Source organism: Macaca thibetana, chromosome 7, assembly GCF_024542745.1.
Source record: "Macaca thibetana thibetana isolate TM-01 chromosome 7, ASM2454274v1, whole genome shotgun sequence".
Classification (NCBI taxonomy): Eukaryota; Metazoa; Chordata; class Mammalia; order Primates; family Cercopithecidae; genus Macaca; species Macaca thibetana.
Window position 1 is genome coordinate 48,374,771 of NC_065584.1, and position 22,797 is coordinate 48,397,567.

Sequence of the window (22,797 nt, forward strand, 5' to 3'; positions counted from 1 at the left end):
CTACTTTATTTCCTGCACCATGAAGTTTGGATCTCACTCCTGCTATTTCCCGTACAGAATAATAACTGAAAGTATCACAATGAAGCCCAGTCCACTCAAACAACAGTCAGTGCACAAGGGGGAAACTTACCAGGTCTTTAGCTTCTGCTAGAAGATCTTCAACATCAGAGAAGCTGAAGCTGGCTACTGTGATGAACTGGCTGACAACAGACACAAACTTATCTCCAGGCTGTGGGGGCTGAGACTTCTGATATTCCAGCTCCTTAAACACAGGAAATGAATAATGTCAATGCAGGCTTCAAATACAGACATGAGACACACCTTGTCTCATATTTCACATGCCTTAAATTTAATAAATGAGAATGGCAAACACATCAAAACTTGTTCTAAAACTTTTTGTTATAGTCTAGTGCCCCTGCCCCTCCTCCCACCATGCCAGAGCCATGCCCATGTGCACACGCATATTTGCAAATAGTAATTTACCAACAATCTAAGTACTTGATCTATTACTCTTTCAGACTTTAGAAAGCAAGCAGATTTGCATTTGGATAAAATTAATAGAAGTTAAACAAATAGTGGGGGCAAACTGAACTCTAAGGGCTTGTGAGTGAAAACAAGAGACTCTGCTTGTCAATATTCCATGCTTAGAATTCTGGTGTCTTGACTTTTTTCTTCTTTCCCTCTCAGCCAAGTCTATTTAATTCTTAAACTGTGGGATATAGGTCAGTAGAATTTTGGCTGTAGCATTTGGCACCATAATCTTCTACCATTTTTCTCTTGTCCATACCATATTGGTTTTTGTGAACAGGCTTGTAGGGGAATTAGTCTCTTGTTAATTATCCATATTCCCCATTACCACAGCAATGAACACAGATGATCCAAATCTAATGTTATTAGTTAAGTTAATTGCCAGATGCACATTCTTATTTAAAGTTCACAACATCCCTATAAGTGAGGGATCACTAGTCCCATTATACAGACCCATACATTAAGGTTTGAAGGGATATATTACTTGCCCTGAAGTAGTGCTGACCAGTGACAGAGCCAATTTGAACTCAGGCCTGCCTGACTCCAGAGTCTTGGTAATAACTATGTTGTACACCAATTGACTTAAACTGGATGCTCCCTTATTTTCTTGCATTGGCAGAGATCTTCACAAGCAGGAGTGTAGTCGTCACAGTTTATGGGTTCTGACTCAGCTCTACCACTGATTTGGTTCTTAACCATGGCATGTTGCTCTGGGCCGCAGTTTATTGATTTTTTTTTTTTAAGGGGGCAATATCCACATCATCACTAGACTCAAATGAAATAACAGAAGTGAAAACTCATCAATTAGGGAGCTGGCGCTGATTGGAAGAAATTGCCATAATTCTAGCACTTTAGCCTGGAAAGTAAGTGTATCTGTGTTCAGTGTGGGGACAGGAAAGGCATTTGAAAGTGTTTCATTAATGTATAATTTCATAAATATTCATCTCTGATACCTTCAAACAATATAATTAATTTGTGTAAAGCACAATTAGAAGACATATCTATTTGGCCAGGCCAAGCTCTGCCCCCTGCTATTTTCTTACAATACCACACCCACCTCCAGGGGTAGGGGAAGCTTCTATATCCCCTTTCCTATAAAAAGTGTGATACAGTGTATATGACCCAAGGGGTAGAGTGATTTCAGCAACACTATCCTTTAATAAAGCAGCAACACAAAATTTCCCCAGAAGCCCCTACCCCAGGCCTTGCTCTGACCTGGCTCTGAAGCAGGGGTCAGAGCCAGGCTTCAGGGTCATCATAATGACCATGGACCCTCTGGGGCTGGGAGAAAAAGTTCAATCAGTTTATTTTTTTTTAATACTGCCCCCGACTCCCTACATTTAAAAAAAAAAAAAAAGGAAAAAAAACCTCACATGTTCCTTAATTTATTGAAAACAAAAAATTAGACATTGTGACTTTAATTTTTATTAGAGATATGTCTTTAATTAGTTCAACTACTTTCTATGGCAGTTTTATGATTAAAAAAAGAAAAGAAGGGAGAGTTCTCACAGCATTACCGATAAATGATCTGAGATACTTATGAGAGGCACCTGTCCAAGCTGCCTGCATGTCCATCTCCTTCACCCAGAGCAGGCCCGAGCTATGTCTGCTCCGAGCACGGTCACAGGGACGCTGCTCTGCCAGCCTGTTCTCATCCTTGCCCCCTCTCTCGCTGGCAGCTACATCTGCACAGTACCCACAGGGCACTGTGCCAAAAGGCACATTTCATCCTACCAGCTCCAGTCTGCCAGCCTGACCGGTTTTCCTTCCTCAAAGGCCTGGGCCCAGGTTGTCTTGTATGCCTGGGATAACCTCCCTCTATGCACCTAAGTTTACCCCACCCTCCGAAGCCACAGCTCAACTTCTTTTCCAAAAGAGAAGTTTCCTCTAATAGGGGCCAATTGTTCCACATGTCTCCAAAGTACCCTCAACCCGCTGCCTTCCTTAAGGCACCTCTGTAATCACTCTGCTATCTGGACACGGCCAGGCTGAGGGAAGTGGCTGCTCAGATTATTGCAACACCTGGAGGACAAGGATTCTGAGTCATCGTGACCCTCGGCTAGAGCATGTACTACAGTGTCTGCTTAGTAAATACTCCCCAAAGGACCAAGACAAAAACAACAGAGAAGTTCTATTGCTCTACCAAAAGTGAACACCATATATTAGCAGCACTTGGAAACTGAGAGGGTCCCTGAAGATCATCTAGCCCAACCCACTCATCCTGATGAATCCTGCCTCACCGATAAATTGGTGGCACGCTAGGTCCAGTTTTCAGTTCCTCCTGCAGTGACTCACCCACGACCCCTGCTGCCTGCAATCAAGTTGCCAGGCTGAACATAACCTGCCTTTGCTTCTTGTGGTGGTGGTTCTTATTTTTTAATCAATAAATGTTTATTCCGGGTATACCACATGCCAAGACAACCAGCAACTCATCTGCTGGAAACCACCAGCACTAGAGATAGTGAAGAAACTGGGAATTAGAATAAAAAACAAATACTCACTGTCTCTACTGCTTTCAAGCCACTTCTCAAGGTACTTATTTCTTTGTCCAGCTCAGTCATGCTGTTGTAAATAGCAATGTTTTAGCAATCAACAAGTGACTTACACATATTAAATATAAGATGGGTTTAAATATTTCACGCTTGGAAGTCCATACTAGTTTAATTTAAATGTTTAAAATTCCCTTCCATGCTCAGATCTCAAAGAAAGACAACAGTATTTTAAACTCATGAAATGTAGGTATAAAATTATGTTTCTTGTTTTCTGTAGCCAGCAGGTATATTTTATAGGTCAAAAATAGCAGAATAGAAATATCTTCCATCTGTACAAGAATATTTTATGTTTCAAACTCAAAAAAATCTCACTTCAGCAAATTACTCCATGTAGAAATAAATCCCTTGCCATACTTGGCTCCCTTTGAAAATAAAACAAAAATAAGTTCATCTGCAATCATGTTCACATTGTAGTCTGTATAATCAGTGTTCTGCTTTTCACTAAGGCCCCAATAATATAAATATTACAAGGTAATGGCTTAAGTTGTAATCAACAATGATTTTTCTTAAAGTTGTATTAACTAGTTTTTATTTTCATCTTTTTTTTTTTTTTTTTTAATAGAGAAAGGTTCTTGGGCTTCTCCCATACATAACAGTTTGTATTTCATGGCTTTTAAACATCAGAGCTTGAAACTGAATTCTCCCAGATAATTTACAACATATAAAGAAACTCACCAGTACTTCAGTTAATTTCATGCCTTATATAGTATATTTCCACCAGATTCCATGAACAGAGGGAAAAAATGAGCCTGCTCATTATACTTTTCAAATTCACTGCAAAAAGATGCAGTTTATGTTTTAAAAAAAGAGCCAAAAGAGGGAGGGAAAAACAGCAAGGAAAATTGCCTGCTTCTCAGTCTCTGAAACGTGGTGTGAAGTTTGTGATAAAAATTTGGCAACTTTCCATTTTATTTTTAGCTTCATTTGCATAAAGACTGCTTCCCATTAAAGAGCCGCCTTGGTTTCTGGGAGTATGTGTGCACATGTGAAAATTATTAGCAACGCCCTGACACTTAGGTCTTCTATTTGCTTAGTCATGCATCTTTATTTAACTAAGGGTGCTCTTACCTGTGTTTAAAACACCTGCCCTTTAAAAGTATGAAAGTTAAAAATTTCATGCAGTATTCCAAAGAAGCTAGAACAAACATATATTCAAAACTTTGTAACACATTTGAGTGATTTGGATGAGATTCAAACTTTATTTCATACAATGTTCAGGGGAAAACAAATAGAAAGACTGACTTCATGCAGTGCTAACTACCTCAATGGCTAACACACAGTCCAAGTGATTTAAGAAACTAACATTCACTGTAAGTACTTACTTTACTTTTGCAGCTTGAGGAATATCCTGCAATTCTTCATTTAGATTGAGAACACTGGGGTACTTATTTTCCACAATAGTGATGAGATAGTGCAAAAGGGTAATGTTTCTACAATTGAAGAAGAGTATAAAACATTTAAATTATTTTCATTTAAAGTACATAAATATATGAAGAGTTAATATCTACATATGATTTATATGCTCAAATGGTAGAACCTACAATAATGCTATATTACCTGCATTAATGTTAAAATTTGGAGGTTCATGTAAGGCAGGGATTCTCAAGAGATGGGAATAATGGGAGCGCCTCCATGGGGATTACATAGATAGATGTCAAAAAGAAGCACACAGTTTCTAAAAAGAGGATAAGAATTACATTTTGGGCCCATAATGAGCATCTTTCAAAATCTGGGTAATGGGATGGGTGATCTAAGTGAATCTGAACCACCGCCAGTGGAGATAAGCTCAAGTTTACCTTCCCACTGGATTCACCCTAAAATGGGGTGTGCCCTGCAGGTTTACAACTAGTAGGCGGTGGAGTGGAGTGGGATGGGGTGGAGAGTGAGGGATGTTTATTCCACTGAAAAGGGCAGCTATTCTTGAGTCTAAAGTACAGAGCAGCAACTCACTGATGACAATTATTGATTTTTTTTTTTTTTGAGACGGAGTCTCTGTTGCCCAGGCTGGAGTGCAGTGGTGCAATCTGGGCTCACTGCAACCTCCGCCTCCTGGGTTCAAGTGATTCTCCTGCCTCAGCCTCCCGAGTAGCTGGGATTACAGGTGCCAGCCACCACATCTGGCTAATTTTCGTTATTTTCAGTAGAGACAGGGTTTCACCATGTTGGTCAGGCTGGTCTCCAACTCCTGACCTCAGGTGATACACCTGCCTCTGCCTCCCAAAGTGCTGGGATTACAGGTGTTAGCCACCGTGTCTGACCTATTGATACTTTTTTTTTTTTTTTTTTTTTTGAGACGGAGTCTGGCTCTGTCACCCAGGCTGGAGTGCAGTGGCCGGATCTCAGCTCACTGCAAGCTCCGCCTCCCGAGTTCACACCATTCTCCTGCCTCAGCCTCCCGAGTAGCTGGGACTACAGGCGCCCGCCACCTCGCCTGGCTAGTTTTTTTTGTATTTTTTTTTTTTTTTAGTAGAGACGGGGTTTCACCGTGATAGCCAGGATGGTCTCGATCTCCTGACCTCGTGATCCGCCTGTCTCGGCCTCCCAAAGTGCTGGGATTACAGGCTTGAGCCACCACACCTGGCCCTATTGATACTTTTTAATAAGGTTTCACCCAAAGGGTGGTCAGAAAGTTAGAAAGCCCCCTTTCTCGGGGCTGAACCTGGAAGTGGGCCATAACTGTCACCATGTGATATCCTCACAGCCCTGAATCCACTTCCTAATTTAGCAACACTTCAACTCCTAACTGCATCACTCTTAGTAGTTAAAACAGTTGGTTGTGCCAGCTCCCTCTCTGGTGGTGACAGGGCTGAACTCTGATTGACCTGGATTGAAAAGACAAGCACGTAGGAAACAGTATCTATTAGGCAACACTGTTCCTCTGATCCCATTGTCACTGACTGCTACACATTCCTATCACCTGGACTCCAGATGCCTGGGCTAACCCCAGAGATTCATTTAATTGGAATGAGGTGGAGGCAGGCATGGGCATTCTTTAAAACTCCCTGTTGATTTTATCAAGCAGCCAGGATCAAGAACTACTTGTCTGTTGAGGTTAGAATTAGGAGGGTAAAAATACATTCCTTTAAAAAACATTTCCATAATTTAGGCAGTTTGCTAATTCACAGTGCTAAACCCCAGTACTCCCACTCACCTTTAACCAAAGGAATCAGAGTTTTCAAACAATGTTCTTTTCTATAACAATGAAAACCATTTCTGGTTACCCTTGCCTTTCATAGAGACAATGCAATCTTATAAATCCTCATTTTTCTCACTCTCAGTCTCTCAATAATTAGAAAACAATTGCCCACCAAAGCAAAACAGTGGCCAAGGATTTTGGCCACTTATTTTCATATGTTCATGTGCATCCTTCCATTTCATTTTTTTTTTTTTTTTTTTTTTTTTCTGAGATGGAGTCTCGCTTTGTTGCCAAGGCTGGAGTGCAGTGGTGGCGATCTTGGCTCACTGCAACCTCAGCCTTCTGGGTTCAAGCGATTCTCCTGCTTCAGCCTCCTGAGTAGCTGGGACTACAAGCGCGTGCCACAACGCCCGGATAACTTTTTGTATTTTTAGTAGAGACGAGGTTTCACCGTGTTAGCCAGGAGGGTCTCCATCTCCTGACCTCATGATCCTCCGGCTTGGCCTCCCAAAGTTCCGGGATTACAGGTGTGAGCCAGTGCACCCAGCCTTCATTCCAATTTTGCTCTTCACGGAACCTACCTGTCTGCCCATGTGATTCTTACCTAAGGGGCACATGGAGCAAGCAAAATGCCAGCCACCATCACAAGAAAGAGTGAGGCTATTTTTTTCATTTTTTAAAAGAAATGCTTTGCTATTGAGAGACATTTCAATTAATTTTCTTAACCATACACACCTTTCTTGCTATAGAAAGGTTTAAAATGACGTCCGATCTTCCATATTTGTTTGCAATCCAAATAATACCTCTTTCACTAAATGCAAATTCTTAAGGAAGGAACAACAACAGCCACACATTTGATTCTTCCCTGGTCATTACCAGTAACTGAGCATTCAATGCTGAGTGAATGTACCCTTCCTGCTGACTGTCCCACCACCTACACTATCTGATTAGATTCAATGGAACAACGTTCATGGGTGACTGCTTACAGGCAAAGCACTTTGCTAGGCATGCAGGTGTATAAGGCATGGGCACTGCATTTGGGGACCAAATACTAAAGGCAGAAAAAAAGAGGAAAAGGAAAGATCAGAAATAGTTGTAGATTGTTCTTTTGAAAAGGCTTGTACATTATATAAATTCTGTAGTAACCTCAGTAAATAAGCAGATAATCATGTAAGTGCCAGGTTATTGGTAAGTACTGAGGGTGGGTGATTGCTTTTGTGTGTGTACAGTTGAAGAGAATGCCCTTCCTTAAAAAGGTAGCTGGCTCTTTAGACACAAATAAGATCTGCTATTCCCTACTACAACCTCCAGATAAGATCCTTCTGTTGCTAATAGAGCTGTGAATGGACCAACAACACAGGTGTCAAATACCTGTAAGGCCGAATACCTTGCTTGTTGTAACCACAGGCAAGCTGAATGAGTCACATGACCCTGAGTCAGTTTCTTACCTGACAACAGGTGACAACAGTATTTGGCTTATGTACTTCACAGGCTAGTGGGACAATCAAATGTGAAAGTGCTCTGAAAAGGATCAAGTGTTTACATTAAAAATAAGGTGGCAGGGCTATAACAACAGCTGCTCTTCATTAATCTAGCTCTACATGATGCAAAACCAACAAATTAACACATTGCTTATTTCTTCTAGGATGGATTTAGGGTTGCCAGAGTACTATGCTTCATGAACCCTATAGAAAATATAGGGTAAAAGCCCTTATTAGTTAGAAATAATTAGGGTGAACAGCCCATATTTCTAAAAAGAATTTGGGTATGGAGAAGCTTACCTTAGAAACAATTGTGCAAGTTCCTTTGAAGTCAGTGAGAACCTCAGAGAAACAAAGCTCTCAGGGAAACTCGAGTTAATATGCCTAATGACCCTACCCTGTTAATGACACAAGAATGTTTTCACATCTTTAATGAGAATCTGTTCACCTAAAATGCAGCATTGAACACTTTCTAGGAAGCATTTTAATGAGACCTGCAATGAGCAACTGAGTATTAATAGCCAAAATGCATTTATACATAAGTTTTTAATATAGTTGCCAGCTCCACTGTATAAGGAAAAACATAACCTAAAAACCCCAAAAGCTTCATATCCTAGCACCAACTATCAGTTTTTTCTTTTCTGTGGAACACAGTTTTCTATAGAGGGGTCATTGGGGAGATGTCGAGTGCTGGTAATATTCTGTCCTTGAGCTGGGCGCTGGTTACACAGGTGTGTTTAATTTGTGAAAAATCATCAAGCCCAACATTTGTGATGACTGACCTCTTATTAATATATTATACTATAATAAAAAGTTTACAAAAAACTAATTTTTAAAAAAGGGAGGACAAAACAAAAACAACAGCAAAACTTAGAACAGATGATGTCCCTGTGGACCAAAAATGGATGAAGGATAATTGGTCCAACAGCAATATGGGAGATGCCTGCAGTCATGAGAGAGGTTAGAGAAGAGTTAATGTCAGAGAAGGGAAGAAAGCAGTGAGAAAGAGAAGTTCCAACTGAAGACTGCAATGTCATGAAGGCTGAGGAGGACCAGAGGGGCACAAATCTGAGCCTGGACCTACACACCTGGCTCCCCCAAGTGTTGGAAGATCCCATACTTACTTGTCGATGCTGGATTTTGTGTCAGCAATTTTGTTTAGGCTAGATATCTTGAAACCATATGCATTCCCTCTTTGACCTTTATTCATATAATTTCCAAATGCCAAAACCACCTCCAGCAACTGCTTGAGGGCACTGCTCCTAAACACCTCTTCTGAGCCAGAACGAATTGCTTCAAAACAAAACACATAAAAACACAATGATTACCAAGTGTTTCGTTGTTTGAAATCAAGACGTTTCAGTGATACCCATTCTAAATTCACATACCTAATAACAGATATTGAAGATGTAAGACTGAGTTGTTGGGTTACCCAGAGTACTTTCAAAACGCTTAAACCAGAAGCAAACAACAAGGACAGGGATAGCCAACTCAAGTTGTTACCAACACCCATAGACAGCTGCAAAATCCTATCCTTTCTCAGGCCTTTCTTGGCTGACTCATCAGTCATAAGCACTGAGGAATATCTAGAATAGCAATCCCATCTCCAGTATTTCTTCACAAACACTTACTTGTCTGGTGTGAGTCAGGGTAACAGGAGTATTGATCAATTCCACTGACAGAAAACTGGTCAAATGTGTTACATGTTATAGCTTACAGGTGTCATAACAGGGATCAGAGCTTAGGTTGATGCATGATTCCAGCCTGCATTCTGTGGCTGTGCTCTTCAGTGGCCTTGCCCACATTTCAAACATTTAAAAATTTAAAAAATCAAACCACACAACATCCTCAAATCTTTCCTTTGACAAATCTACTCAGGCTCTGTTGTAAGGAAGCTAATTACAGGTTTAATGCAATAGCAGTGAGATTAATTCCTCACATCCTTGTAGTCAAAAGCCCAACCCTGTAGAGGAGACCAGGAGGCGTGCTGTGAGCTCCCGAGATTAGGGCAGTGCATCAAGCATTGACCTTAAGTAATCATCCCTCAGAATTTTAAAAGATTTTGAGCCAAAAAATAAAAATAAAAAATCACCAAGGGCATCTTGTTTACTATACGCACTTGGATTGCACTTTTAAATGTGTTGTAATGACGAACATAATTTCCAATCTAGGCAGCTTGACTTTACCTTCCACTTTAGGTTTCACTTCTGCCACACGCTCTGCAAACTTCTTTTTGAAGTACAGCGATTGCAACCTTTGCTGATAGTGATTAATTCTGTAAGAGCAAACATGTACTAATTGATATTCATTTAATATATCTAGGTTCACTTAGTGACATATAGAGGTGGAGGTACCTAGAAGCACCTCCCCCAACACCCACCCACACGCATACATTAGTTGCTCTCATGGACAGGAACACAGGACATGAAGCCAGCTTTGCCTGGAGAGCCCATTTTGGTCTGACCTACAGGGGCTATTCGGCCAACTGCAGCAGAGTCCTTAGCTCCAATCAAGGCAACTGCTAAAAGAAAGTGGGAGCCTGCTGCTGCTGCTGTTGACTAAAGCCCCTCTCTCCTCCCTCAGAGTCCCAGGAACTCTCTTGAGCATAGAAGAGATAAAAGGGAATGAAAACGTGAAGAACATCCTACTGCAAATAAAGGACAGTTCCCTACACTTCTCCGAAATTCCAAATTTCTTAACTTTCCATTTTACTTTCCAAAGTAAAAACTGGTCTCCAGTATCCTCTTCCCACATTGTCCTCTCCTCACTCCCATCTGCAAACCTCCCTCTGTCTTCACAGTGAGGACCCTCTCTGCTCCCCTAAAGGAGAAAGCTGTGCCCTGAGGTTCACTGAGAGTTTCAGGACCACTGGTCCTTCTCTAATGCGGAATCAATTTTCTAGGCCTGAGATAGCAGATCGACTTAGCTCATATGCCAAACCTAATTATGAAGCTGTGGCTGCCTCAGGGCTTTCTGGAGAAGGGTTCAGAGAGCTTGCCAAGGCTCCGTGGGAAGAGTGCCATGATCGATTAGTGATGTCTGCATGTGTCATGATTTGACATCTAGACCCTGGTTGTTCAGTTACGTGGGCTTCAGACTGACATTGTCAGAATCTGTCCATATATATATATTTTTTTCATTTTTTTTTTCTATTTTACAACCACCTTGCCATCCTAAGCTACTTGGAAGTATGAGACAATATCCCAAGAAATCAAACTGGTGAGGAGAATGATACTGACTGGAATCAAGAAAAGTTATTAATTGATAAGGCCAAAGGGGCCTAGAAATAGAGATAATTGTGAAAAAACCCTCACCCTGGCTCACCCATAGGCAAGAACTGACATAAACACAACAATGAAATTCCACATCACTCAGACTTGAGAAGATTTTTAGAATGAAAAAGCTTTCAAGTTAAGCCAGGTTAATTAGCCCAAACAATTCAACATGAATTGAAAATTCATGAACCTTAGAAAGGGAAGGGACATCTTCACATTCTAAGCATTCTAAGCATTTTCAAACTCACCGGCTCATCTCAAAAAGAAATCTATCAGCCTTGGCCATCCGATCCAGTTCGTGTTTATGTTCCTCCAACAGGTCAATGTCACTTTTTTCAGGAACAAATTTCAAGAGCTGAAAAGTACACATGAATATTAAAACCGGGTTTATCACTTAAATCCATGTAGTAATTTTTCACCCTTTCAGTTAATTTGTCCAAAGATAAAATGTTAACTCTTGTTGAATTTATAAGCTCTGCTCACAGGTTAAGATACAATAGAAATGATGAAATCTTTTCATTTTTACTTGAAAGTAGTTAAATGGGTATAAGATTCATCCCTGGCACTTTTCTGTTCTCTACTGCCTCTCAAATCAGAATTGTGGGAGTTCTCTACTGGAACCTCTTTTTCACAGACCACTAGAAGGACCTCAGAGAGTCAATGCTCTCATCAGAAGATGACACAACTGAGGTCCAGAGAGAGTAAGCCACTCACCCAAGATTACAAAGCAAGTTTGTGTAGTGATTAGAAATAGAACCTAGGTCTCTTGACTCCCAGCTCTACACCTTTTTCTGTTACATCACGTTGGAATGAATAATTCCGTTTGTAGTTTCCATTCCATTTTCTTATTTTTCTGGTTTATCTAATTCAATCTTTTTTTTCCCCTTCCATGTAGAGCTGGGTGAGAGGAACACAGTGGGATTTGATGTTTTTAATTTCGTAGTTTATTTTGAAGGAAGAAATGAGCATGGGATGTGGAAGAAATAGTAACAATATTTAAAACTGAAACAGTGCTTCTGTATGTGTCTTATTTCCTTTCAAGGTACACACGTTTTGGATGTGTATGCAAGACCTGTGGACTCATGCTGTTTTGGAGATCAAATGCCCTTAGTTTTTTTTTTTTTTTTTTAAACATGACCTTCTTGACTTTGAGGCTCTCCCCAGAATTTGATGCTGGAATTAGATGATCCATTTAGTAGGTTTTCAAATATTTGCTGGATTTAACTGAGGGACCTCAGAAAAGTCAGTTAGTCTGGGTGTCATCAGCAGAGAGGGAGAATTGGAATTACAGGCAAGTGTTCTGTGAGGCTAGAATACATTCCAGGCAGAGTGTATACTGTGTGCCAGGGCCTGGAATGGGCAGCACAGCACTTATGCAGGTAGAAGGGCAGTGGTAATGTCAGTGGGAGAGGGCAGGGTAGGCAAGGGCAGGGAGTAGCAAGGCCTTATAAGTAGTTCTGTCTTTACTTTGAAGGCACTGGGACATACCTTGAAAATCTCATGTAGGAGAGTGAGTTTACATTTTTTAAAAAAATCGCCGTGCTTGAGGGATGGAAAAAGAATTAGAAGAGATTAAAAATGAGAGGGGGTCATGATTAGATAGTGGTACAGTAAGTAATCTAAGTAATCTGGGTGAGAGATGATAGTGGCCTGGATAGGGTGGAGCTAGTGGACAGATTATAGAGCTATTTATGAGACTTGAATGGAATTGTCCTGACTTGATGGATTGTAGTATATGAGGGAGGAAGAGTCAAAGATGACGCCTGGGCTTCTGGCTTAGGCAATAACGTAACAGGGAACCCAGGAAGAGAAGGGTGGAGGTAGGGTGGGCCAGAACGGGGAGGAGAAGGTGAGTTTAATGTTCAAAATGATTGCATGGAACCAAGTAATGATTTCTATTAGGCAGTTGGACGAATGGGTCTGAAGCCCTAGGAAGATGCGTTTGGAAGCTGAAGCATGGCATTGGTTTTAACAGGTAGGTTACTGAAGGTGCGGGTGTCAGTGAGATTAGGAGAGGTGCCATCAAGAGAAAAAAAGCAGGGCTGGAGAGAACCAGTATTCAAGGGGCCAGGACAAGAAAAGGAAACACCTTTAAAAGGAGGCCACGGAGATGCAGCCAGAGAGGCCTGCATGGCTCACAGGGCCATGGGAAGGCAGCATTTCAGCATGCAGCAAGTGGCCATGGGTGCCAACACCCCCAAGAAACTAAGAAAAATGAGGACCCTGCAGTATCCCCTGTGTCCGGCAACAGGGAAGTTGCAAGTGCCCCTGAGAAGAGCTCTAGGGAGGGGAGGACAGTGCAGCAGAGTGGGTGGAAAGAGAGTGTGGATGGCTTTCAAGACTCTGGCAGTGTCAGAGAGAAGACAGTAGCTAGATGGGGATGGGGAGTCTTGAGAGGGGCACGTGTATAAGGTGTGTGTGTGTGTGTAATGGGTGTGTGCATGGGGGTGTGTGTGCACAGTGTGTGTGTAGGGGTGTGTAGGTGTGTGTGTGTAGGGTGTGTATGTATGGTATATGTGTGTAGAGATTGTATGTAGGGGTGTGTTTATGTGCTAAAGGCTGACACTTGAATGAGCTTAGAGAGGGTGGGGCTGCAGACCTAGAGGAGGGGGCAGTCAATCCAGCTGGGGTCCTGACTAGAAGGAAGGAATGGGGCCAGAGCAAAGGGAAGGGATATCCCCTCCTTCCTAATGGGATGGAAGTGGGGGAAGATGGAAGTAGATGCCAGGGAGTTCATAGGTCTGGGGGCCTGACAGCTTCTAGGCATTTCTGCTCCTGAGTTCAAACGGTGACACTATTCAGGATGTATCTTGTTCTTTCTCAGTGCAGGGAAGGAAGGGAGGAAGGCAAGAAGAAGGGAAGAAAAAGAGAGAGGAAAGCATCACTCCAGCCTCCCTCAGCTTGGATTTTTACCCACTGGGCAAGGAAACTGAGTTCTAGCCTCAGGGATCCTTTCACTAATTTGCATAGTCCCCTCTCTCCCTGCAAACTTGTTTTGCTGAGCCCACTTGTCCCCTGTCAGAATAACACAGTCACTACATCTCCTTTGTCACCTAAAAGCGCACAGGAGCCACACTAAAACTCAGTCCCCTCTCAAAGGAGAGTTGTGTAAAGGACTGTATGTGGGTAGTTTTAAGAGAGGATGGGTAGTCAGGCAAATATCTGGGAATAAGGATAAAGATATGTGTTCCAAGAAAGAAGAGAGTATAGCTCTCATCTGAGATCAGAGCTCAGCAGCTGCAAGCAGCAAGAGAGGAGGGGATGAAAGCATCCACCAGGCACATCCTAAATAGGAGTAAGGAAATGCTGGCATCAACACTTGTCTGGGAAGAGTGTTGTATAGAGGAAACGGAAGTAAAGAACAAACAGTAAAATGGGGAGGAAAAGAAAGAGCGTGGGAGATGACCAGAGAGCAAGACACACACAGAATTATCAGGAGAGGCCAGGTCAAAAAATATCCTACTTGGCCAGATTCTGCTTCAGTAGACTGGTTTTCTTTCTTGCATTTATTTGAAGTACATTCTATTTGCACTGCAGGCCCTTTTGGCAAGATTTTGAAATCCTTTCCCTCAAGGAGGAATTTTGCTGGATGCAATTCCACAGTAAACAGATCTTGTGGAATTTTAAAACATACGACCTTGTTAATAGGAGCTGAAGCCAGGAGGACTAAAGTGGCTTTACACATAGTCCTTCACTCTGGGTTAGCACATTGGGTGCAGCAACTTGAAGGCAGGGTTACCTGGGAGGGGCAGAGGGAGCTAGGCTCCACTGTCCCAGAGCAAAGACTCTGTGTGACTGGTCAACAGCGAGGGAGGGAAGGGTGTATGGAGGAGCTAGAAAATGCTCTCAAAATAAATTTTGGGTTCAGGGGATACTTTTAAACCATTCATACACAGAGCACCCCAAGAGACTTGAGAACATAATCATTAACTATTTGATAATTAAATAAAACCTTTGAAGGACAGTATGAAGAGTTTTTCCACAGGAAATGTGAGGGTTTTCCCCCAGGACTATTCCAGCTGCAGAGGTTGCAAGGAGCGGGCAGGTCCATTAGGGAGTGACTCTGCAAACATCATTCCTCCCTGCATGGTGTCTGATACCTTCGAGACATCAGTGAGAACCATGGAAAACACACATGCAGATAGACAGGTGCTCTACCCAGAGCAACTTCGCCACTCAGGATTACTGTTAACAACACAAAATACCCTTATTCTCTGCTCTTGGAGCAAGGCACGCCTACAGATGCAACTGGAGTTCGGTCTAGAATCCTAGTTGCTTGTGCCCACAGTTGACCTTAGGTAGACCTGGCTCTAACAAATGTGGACTTCTTGACCAAAACCATTCAAAATGTGAGCCCATCCCCAAAACAATGAGACAGAAGGATGGAACAGTCTTACAGCATTCTGAGACTATCATCACAGAGCACAGAAAAGTTAAGGCCCAGACCAGGGGGCAGGGGGCAGAGACAGGTGAAAATCCCTAGAATATGTGCGAGATCAACAACATTGTTATTTGCGGACAAGTAGACAAAGAAGCCAAACAGCCCATGACCCAGTTGGAGTGGCTACAAAGAAATGCTATAAAAATACTGGCTGCTTGGTCATGGATAACAAAAATTATATCAAGATACTATGGGCAAAGATGTATACTGACTGGGTGTAAATCCCATTCTTGCTACCCCTGGCATTTAAATTTACTGCTATTTATGACACAAGAGGGTGCTGTACAATGTACAGAGGTGAAAACTTAGCCCCAAGACATTTACAACTGCCTTGTGACACACATGTGTGTTTAGATACAGATGACAGTGTGAGGGGTTTAAAGTTCATTTTCATGGTGGTGGGTCTGGTGACCAAGACACAAATTAGATTTAGAATTTAGTAATGAATCAGCTTTTGTAGTATGGTTTGCAATCTCACAGTGCTAGTGAGATTCTCAGTATTCCTGTGAAACACAGATTTTCTTCTAGAGCTAGATTTATATGATTTACTGAGGTATAACGACGTAATTGCAGCTTGAGGGATGCTGTGGGTCCCAGGCATTTGACAAACTTGATCTTCCTTCTCACCCATCAGTTTGGGAGGCAATGAGAGAATAAGGTCATTAAGTTTCCTAACACAGTCACATGGGAAGTTGGTTCAGCCACCTCATTCATAGATGAGGAAATGATCCACTAGCAACAACCGGATGTTCTCAACATCCCTCTCCCTGTTGATGGTCGCTTTTCACTTCTGCTCTGAGCTACATCTGGTAGCTCACCTGTTCCAACATGTCCTTGGGCAGATCTTCCTGTTCGTCCATTGTTAGAATTGCCCGTTTGATTTCATCATTGGATAATTTCAACCTGGAGAAAGAATATTGTTATTAACCATATTGGTTTGAGTATTAAAATTTAACATAATTCATTTTGCTACGCCAGCTGCTGATTTTTCAGTACTTTTTTCTCAAAATCTCTCAGTGAAAGCTTATTTCCTGACAATATTGCACCTAAAAATAGGATTTTAAAACTGCTTTAACATTCTTTCAGGGCTTTGTAATGCTCTGCTGACACAGAGGACAAAGCTGCTATGTTCTATGATTTAGTTTCCTTAAGCAAAGGATTGGAAGATTAGAACTAGGGAAAATACCCATACACAATTGTTTTCTTTTACATTTAGGATCCATGAATTGCAAGTGGGAGGACAGAACTAAGTTTCTGACCTGTTTATAAGTCAGGAGTGTTTCAAATTTGCTATCAGGTAAAAAAATGGGTTTTGAGAAGGTTAGAAACTACATGTTATTGTTAAAAAGTTGAGCAACAGATAATATGCAAAATAAAATGTATAAGTACTTCATAGTTAAGGCATTTTTTTAATAGACGGAGAAACTGGGGCCCAGAATGGCCAAGTGATTTGTCGAAGGTCAAACATAAAAAACGACAGTAACTACAAACTCACAACTCTTGACTGCTAATCTCAAACTCTTTATACAAATATCCCTTATCTAGTTAATGTTTCATAGGGAAGGATTTAAGCAAAAATACAAATCTGTTTCCTCATTTTCTGTCTACCATCAGCTTAAATGATTTACTAATTTAATCAGGAATCTGTGTCTTGATTGTCAGAACAACAAAGTATTGACTGTAAAATATAAAACATAATGTTAAAATGTATTTTTATTAGATATAACAATAGTCTTACCCAGGGCAAAAAATCTTGATCACATTATTAGCTGCAACAAGAGAATCACTCCTTTGTTTAATTTGTAAGCATTAGACCCAGACTTTTCCTTTTTTTTTTTTTTTGATAGAAATGGGGTCTCACTATGTTGCCCAGGTTGGTCTTGAATTCCTGGCCTCAAACAATCCTCCTACGTTGGCCTCCCAAAGCACTGGGATTACAGGCGTGAGCGACCATGCATGGTCTAGGCTTATTTTTAAAATCTTACTTCCTTACAACCTATAACTAATGTGGCATATTAACATGACTTGATTTGTTCTTTGAGTCTATGCTCTTAAAAAAGCATCATCATATTTAGGACTGGAGATAAAGACATAAACACACAAATATAGAGCAAGATGTACACATGTCACATGCAACTTTTGAAGGTAGGGGCTTTGGTGTGAGACATGCTGGGTCCCAGTCCTGTCTCCGATACTTCCTGGTCAGTGTGACTAGAGCAAAAAATTTTTATTAAGCCTCAGTTTCCTCATCTGTAAAACAAGGATAGTAATAACTACATAACTGCATCCCCCCTGCCTCCCCTCAGAAAGGGTTTGTGTTTGTATGTGTGCACATGAGGATTAAGCAAATGAATGCATATAAAGTGCTTAGCAAAGTTCCTGGCCATAGAAAGAATGCAATCAACTATATGCACGTTCTACAAGGCAGAATTTTTTACACTAGAAAAACAAAGCAGCAGTACCTTTGTATCCTTAATGTTCATATGCAGCTAAGAATCCATTAAACAGTGCTTAGTATAATGGTAATTATGATCACTTTCCAAAGCACTGTCATACCCATTATTTCACCAGTGTTTCCTCTCTGTGTATGACACCCATGAGGCCTGAGAGTGTTAAGAAGGAAATAGAAGATGAGGTCCTTATTTTAACAGTGATTATAGTCATTGGGAGAACCAGATGATAAGCTGAAATCCTCAAGACACATGCAGATCAAGATGAGGGCTGAATAAGTGAAAGCATGCACTCAAAGGCAGCGAAGGAGAAGAGAAGCCCCAGGTGAAGCTGGATGAGGCACCCCACCAAGGATGCCTCTGGCTTGTCTTTTTCTCTAGATTTGGGACCTGATTATGTTAAAACCATCCACCTTGCTATTTAAACTGAATGTTATTTCATGTGCCATTAAGTAGGGAAAAGAAGGAAAAAATTTGGGAATCCTACTGTACTAATACCATTCTCTTCTATTTCATGTTCTCAAACCCAAATAAAGCATCTAGGCAAAATGCAAAATTGCTTAAGGTGACAAATAAGGCCCATTCTATCACGTCATCTGAGCTGTGGTGTTGTTATAACCCCTACGCCGTTACAGGAGCCCTTGCCCTGGCAGACTTCTTCAGATGGTTTTTGTCATTGTTGGGACAACCATTTTCTCATGAACATGTTCCCCAGAATATCGTGTTAGGAAATTCCCCCTGCTTAAATGGAACAATTTAGCTAAATTGGCATGGGTAAAGTACACAACAGGGAAAAACCGACTTGCAGCATCAGGGCCTCAACTGGGTAGCCCTAGACTCCAGGACACTAGAAGCCCTTGAGTCAATTTAAGTCCAAACACCATTGTGCGGCCATGCAAGGCCAAGGAATAGTAACAATAGGGAGGGCTGAAACTGCCACTAATGAAAACCAACTGGCTGTGAAAACATCTATAATCACGAGGAGAGCTCTGCTTATAGGAAAAAAAGTAAATTAGTTCTGTGTCCTTTTCACACGGAGTTGAAGAAACCATTTTATGGTGTAGTTCTGCTGAGTCCTTCTGTTTTGCATTTAAAAGAAAAGGAGTTGAAAATCAGAGTGAGAACAATACTTGAAGTATCAGATTTGCATTTCATTAGCTCCCCATATGGAGCACAGAACTTCTTGCTTTTGAAATTGTATATATTTATGCTCCTCAACCCCCAGAGGCTGTCTGGACTAAACACTAGCTCTAATTCAAAACAATTTTAGTTTCTCTTAATGTGGCCCACAAAGAGACTGGAAACTTTAATGGCTAGTACTTAAGAAAATCTACCTGTCAACGTAACCCCATGCATGCGGCCTGTTGGATCAAAGAAACCCTACCTTAAGGGAAAGGGAAGAAAAGTACCCCGCCCTCAGGGATGGTTCTATAGGTTGCAGAGTTCTTAGTATCATCTGTCATCCACAGAATCAGTCTCTAATCTCTGTAATTAATTGCTTTTAAAGCTTGGCAGTGTTCTGAAGTGCTGAAGGGTGGCAACTTTTGAGACATGTACTCTAACTTTCTTTACAAGGCAGGAAACAAACCAGCCATCTTAAAACAGTATTCAACTTTAGGTTGCTCTACTCAAGTATTTCAAAAATTTGCCAAGAGAATTGGAACATCCAGGCGTAATTAAAATAAGTTAAGGATGGATGGCTAGATCAGCCTTAGCTCTGCTTCAGTGGATTTAGGCCAAATCCCCCTACTTTAGAGTAGCTTTTTGTGGTTTACTACACCCAGGCTGCCGTGCTAAGTGAGCATCTGGAAAAAAAGAACGGCAGAACACTTCATAAAATTGTGTTTTAGGTGGGTTCATTTTGCAATATAAACCTGCTTCCAAGTTGCTGTCTCCCACCCCCCGCCACCCCCCAGCCTTTGGCGGAGAGAGGTCTGTTTTACTGAATAAAACAGAGTAAATTTTAAATTGCTACATGTCACCCATACACACATAGACAGTAGAAAAGTTGCTTATTCCCTGAGGACCTGAGGAACAAATTCTCTAAGATGTGCCCATTCTACTCTCTTCCCATGAAAGTACGGTCCCTCGTGCCTGTAGCTCCCCATTCAAATGCACACCTTTTAGGCCATCTCTTTCTGAAAGCTTCGAATGATTTGGTCACTCATGCTGCAAATATCCTACTCACTCAGGCATGGGGAGTGCCGGCACCTCCTCCCTGCCTTGGCCTCTTTCCAACTGCCTGCTTGGCTGCAGACAAAGCTGTGGCAGGTGCCCCTGACCAAAAGGTCCACTGACATTTGTAAAATATGAGGAAGACCTTTAAGGTATAATCTTAAATACTGTGAACACAAGCGCTCACTAAAATATAGCCCATGGAATATGCCACAGGCTTTCACTGTGGTGAACTTTGGTGTAATGATGGCATTGCCAGGAAATAAATCCCTAGACAGCAAGATAAGAAATAGGGACGTTCACCAGCTTTTGGGAATGAAATAATCAGGAAAGAAAGATAGTAAGTGTGGCAAGGTGGGAAATGCTGACATAATCTTTGAAACATTCCTATTCATTGTCCCTAAGCACAAAATCAGCCTTCAAGGGCTTCTTCATCTCCCTCGAGGTTGTCTGTCAGTCATCAGGTCTCACCTGGATAACAGAGACCCTTATCTGATGGCTGCCCTGGTCCAGCTATTAACCCCTTCTAACCTGTCCTGCGAAACCAAAAGACCAAACTAAAAAACCTTATTAAACACATAGTGTCCTCCTCCTGAACAAACGGCACCAGTTCTGATCCCATGGATACATAAACAGGACACTGGGCAGCTCCTACGCAGGCACCCTTCCCAGCGCTGCACACATGCTGGAGGAATTCTCACAAGCCGCTGCAGGGCTGCTACCTTCATGACCTTCATTTTATAGATGAGGAGGTTATGATGTGATCCTGGGCTGACTTATGCTCTTAGAAATGCACAATGCCTGAATCTCGGGCTCTCCTGCCTGGTTTCATTCAACCCAATTGATAATTCTCTGCCAGGATTGCAGGGCTTTCTTTACTAGCTGTGCTTATGTCCCTCCCACATCCTTGCTGCTCCACGCCTCCTTGACACTGCCTTCCTGGCCCCACCTCTCGTTATATAACGGCCCTTGCCTTTGAGGCCCACTCTCTACAATAAGCCCTGCTAGTGCCCCTCCTACATGGCTGAGCTCCATGTCCTTCAGTCAGACCAGTGTAAGCCCTGAACTGCACACAAATCTCACAGGTGTCATTTTCCTTCTCCAATTAGCCATGTGCTTTCAAAGGCAGCAACATTATCTTAACTTTTGGTACGTCCTGTGGCACTCAGCACAGTGCTGGGCAAAAAAATGCTCCAAAGTGGTGACTAAGAGAATAAGTATTAAACACGTTTTCGTATTTCTTTCTCCTTTTATGTCCCCAGCTCCTTTTCTGCATAGTAATAAATTGCCAACAAAAAGGGAAGAATGAAAAGTAAACTGCTAATTGGTTAAAAAACTAAATAAAATACAAATTATAATTAAATCTGCTTAATTTTTTCACTTTTACCACAACATTTAACTTGTCGTTCTGTGCTTTCCTGATGAGAGAGTAAAACAACTGACCACTGAACACAAAAGGATGGGGCTCTGAACCATCCATGGGAGAGAGGGCTTCAGATCCTGATCAATACAGCCCAATGGCCAACAGGTCAAATCGGACTCAAAATTACTTTGTCACACACACTTTTTAATTGTGCTCGCTGTAATAACACTTATACACCAAACTGGATTTTAATTGATAATCTGACAGATATGAGGTCAGTTCTTAAAACTGTCTTAAAAGAGTTTAAATACATTCAAGTTCTAAGTCATCTCAAAAGTGACAGCGCCTAAGGCAACAAGGGAATTTATATACCACAAATATGAACGAATTCCCTCAATAACAGAATGGAAAATCTGCCAGAAAGAGATGTAACCTTATCTATAGCTCGTGTAATTACCCTGGTTGGTACTTAGTACTACTGAATAATCTGTCAATAAGGAACAAGGTCACTGTTTTTACTCTAAAGGCATTTCAACACTACAGAAATTCTGGGCCAGGTGCAGTGGCTCACGCCTGTAATCCTAGCACTTTGGGAGGCCGAGGCAGACGGATCATGAGGTCAGGAGATCGAGACCATCCTGGCTAACATGGTGAAACCCGGTCTCTACTAAAAAAATACAAAAAATTAGCCGGGCGTGGTGGTGGGCGCCTGTAGTCCCAGTTACTCGGGAGGCTGAGGCAGGAGAATGGCGTGAACCCGGGAGGCAGAGCTTGCAGTGAGCTGAGACCATGCCACTGCACTCCAGCCTGGGTGACAGAGCGAGACTCTGTCTCGAAAAGAAAAGAAAAGAAAAGAAAAAGAGGAGAGGGGAGGGGAGGGGAAGGGAGGGGAGGGGAGGGGAGGGGAGGGGAGGGGAGGGGAGGGGAAGGGAAGGGAAGGGAAGGGAAGGGAAGAGAAGAGAAGAGAAGAGAAGAGAAGAGAAGAAAAATTCTGTGACAGCTCCCTTTGCCAAGCGTTTTAAAGCATTCATCCGGATGGCACAAGCATAAAATACAGAGAGAAATTCTAGGATGTAAAACAACTCCACAACTTTCCCAGTTAATTTAATTTTGCTACTAGGAATACTATTTATAAAAAGGTAACAAAACAAATTGTTTACACTATACAGCAGTCTTCCCTTATTGGAGAAGAATATGTCCCACGACCTCCCAGTGGATGCCTGAAACTGTAGATAGTATTGATCTTTACGTAGACTATGTTTTTTTTCTATACTTACATACCTATGGTAAAGTTTAATTTATAAATCAGGCACAGTGAGAGATCAACAATAACTAAAAATAAAATAGAACAACTACAACAATATATTGTAATAAAAAGTTATGTGAATGCAGTTTA

General features: G+C 41.7%; 1 protein-coding gene across 1 annotated transcript in view; it reads right to left on the reverse strand.

Moving 5' to 3' along the window:
- Positions 1-22,797, reverse strand: part of DAAM1 (dishevelled associated activator of morphogenesis 1) — a 179,827-nt gene that overhangs the window by 7,479 nt on the left and 149,551 nt on the right. The window contains 7 exon segments of the mRNA XM_050798063.1: positions 131-262; positions 3,030-3,090; positions 4,403-4,510; positions 8,822-8,990; positions 9,884-9,972; positions 11,221-11,327; positions 16,232-16,316. Of these exon segments, the coding sequence (XP_050654020.1) occupies positions 131-262; positions 3,030-3,090; positions 4,403-4,510; positions 8,822-8,990; positions 9,884-9,972; positions 11,221-11,327; positions 16,232-16,316 (751 nt within the window).